A 2,359-nucleotide genomic window follows, 5' to 3' on the forward strand; every position below is an offset into this window, starting at 1 on the left:
CTGTCTCTCTCTCTCTCTCTCTCTCTCTCTCTCTCTGTCTGTCTGTCTGTCTGTCTGTCTCTCTCTCTCTCTCTATCTGTCTGTCTGTCTGTCTGTCTGTCTGTCTGTCTATCTATCTATCTGTCTGTCTGTCTGTCTCTGTCTCTCTCTCTCTCTCTCTCTCTATTTGTCTCTCTATCTGTCTGTCTGTCTGTCTCTCTCTCTGTCTGTCTGTCTGTCTATCTGTCTCTCTCTCTGTCTGTCTCTCTATCATTGTCGCTGCTCCCTCTAGAGGCCATGTGGCAAAACTGCAGCTCGTGTGTTAGCATTTAGCTTTATTAGCGTTCGTAACTCTGTAACTAAACTAATCAGGCTGATTAAACCACTGCACAGAGGGTGGAATTAACAGAAATATTAAAACTCTGGAAACATCACACGCCACGTGAACACGTTACATAATGTAAACTATAAATATAACAACGAGCTGCTTTCTGTTCAGGCGCATGCGCGGTCAGCCTCGGGTCTCGGGTCCTGGTGGTTGGAGGTGACATTCAGCGAGTTAGCATCGACAGACGCGTCAACATGGCTCAAGCTGTGCAGAAACTGGTCTCTAAAGTCCCCACGATGATCGGCGGTGAGTTCATTTAGTGTCTTATTAATGGGTAGAGATGTCCAATGACGGCTAACTGCCTCACAGTCACAGTTTATTATAATCTTCATTGATAGGACGCGGCTAGGCTAATGCCGGCTCAGTGTAACAACAATAACAATAACAATAATAATAAAGTTTCTTTTTCTCTTTAGCCGCTGTCACCTACTCCAGACCTCGGTTAGCAACCTTCTGGTACTATGCCCGGGTCGAGCTCGTCCCTCCTTCTCCTGCCGAGATCCCCAAAGCCATCGAGGCTGCCAGGAACCTGATCAAGGGGGCCCAGTCCGGACGGCTCGGCCAGACCACCGTGAAGGTCCGTGTGCTCCTGTCAGACAGACCCTGTGTTTTATCTATTAACATAACCAATGTATCAAATGATGAAGGCTTTATTTGTCATTGCAAAAACCAAAGTCTGTCCATACATATAATATGACAAGGGGGGTAGACAGGTAGCAAAGCACATTCAAAAACAACAGAGGTTGACCAAAGTGCTGTACAGGCTGATACAAATAAGATACATAGACAGGGTTCCCACGGGTGCTTGAATTCCTTGAAAATGCTTGAATTTCAATTCAGTGTTTTCAAGGTTGTGAAAATGCTTGAATGTTTTGTGAAGTGCTTGAAAATGCTTGAAATTTGTGTGATGTCTATTTGTCACTACACCGCTCACAAGCTGACAAATACAAGCCAATTCACAATTAGTTAAAAATCAAAACAGTCAATCTACCACCATATGAAATAATGCTAATTAGACCCATATTATTATGCCATACAGTGGCACCGCTGCGCTTCCCATGACCATCATGGCAAACACAACTAGTAGGCTACCTATTTAAAGGTGCTGGAAAAATGGAAAAACTGGTGCTTGAAGGTGCTTGAAAAGTGCTTGAATTTGTTCATGAAAAAGGTGTGGGAACCCTGCATATAATACATAAAGTGCCATAATTACAACGGGTTCAGACAAATGCTAAGATACTTAAGTTGCCATGGAGCCATGGAGAGAGAGACAGACATGTAGAAGATATACTTTATTAATCCCTCGATGGGGAAATTATTTTTTCACTCTATTTTATTTTTTCCATGCATTTTAAACCTGGACACGCACACACACATGCAGTACAAGGGCATAGACATGCAGAGAGATGGTGGAGTTGGGGGGGGGGGGGTCGGTGCCTTGCTCAAGGGCACCTCTGCAGTGCCCAGGAGGTGGACTGGCACCTCTCCAGCTACCAGTCCACCTTCCATATTTTTGGTCCATGTTGGACTTGAACCGCCCCCCCTCCGGTTCCCAAGCGAAGTCCTTATGGACTGAGCTACTTTTGCCGCCCAAAACGCAGCTGCCTCACTGCCGAAACCCGGGATCGAACCAGGGACCTTTTAGATCTTCAGTCTAACGCTCTCCCAACTGAGCTATTTCGGCCTAAGGAGGATTTAAAAACCTCAAATGATCCAGCAGGTCGGATGTGCCAGGGCAAGTTATTCCAGAGTCGAGGGGCCGCTGCCACAAAGTTTCATTTTTTATTTTAGGGGCGACCAGTAGCAGCTGACTAGAGGATCTCAGTGTTCTGGCGGGGGTGTGGATATGAAGAAGCTCGGTTAAATACTGAGGGGGCTAAGTCATTATGAGCTTTAAAAACAAACAATACAATTTTAAAATCTATTCTAAAAGCAACCGGTAACCAGTGTAGTGACACCAGGACATGATATGTGGTCATGCTTGTGTTTGCC

General features: G+C 45.4%; 1 protein-coding gene and 1 non-coding gene across 2 annotated transcripts in view; one reads left to right on the forward strand and one right to left on the reverse strand.

The window, feature by feature from the left end:
* The first annotated feature begins 466 nt into the window (after positions 1-466).
* The window catches only part of atp5l (ATP synthase, H+ transporting, mitochondrial F0 complex, subunit g), a 4,646-nt gene continuing 2,753 nt past the window's right edge, over positions 467-2,359 (forward strand). Inside the window, exons 1-2 of the mRNA XM_010749005.3 lie at positions 467-613; positions 784-944. Coding sequence (XP_010747307.1) covers positions 562-613; positions 784-944 — 213 coding nt within the window. The 5' untranslated portion in view covers positions 467-561. The remainder of the gene's footprint in view (positions 614-783; positions 945-2,359) is intronic.
* On the reverse strand, positions 1,978-2,051 carry trnaf-gaa (transfer RNA phenylalanine (anticodon GAA)). Its single transcript has one exon. It is a non-coding gene; the product is annotated as a tRNA-Phe (tRNA).

The sequence above is a fragment of the Larimichthys crocea genome, chromosome XXII (assembly GCF_000972845.2).
Source record: "Larimichthys crocea isolate SSNF chromosome XXII, L_crocea_2.0, whole genome shotgun sequence".
Classification (NCBI taxonomy): domain Eukaryota; kingdom Metazoa; phylum Chordata; class Actinopteri; family Sciaenidae; genus Larimichthys; species Larimichthys crocea.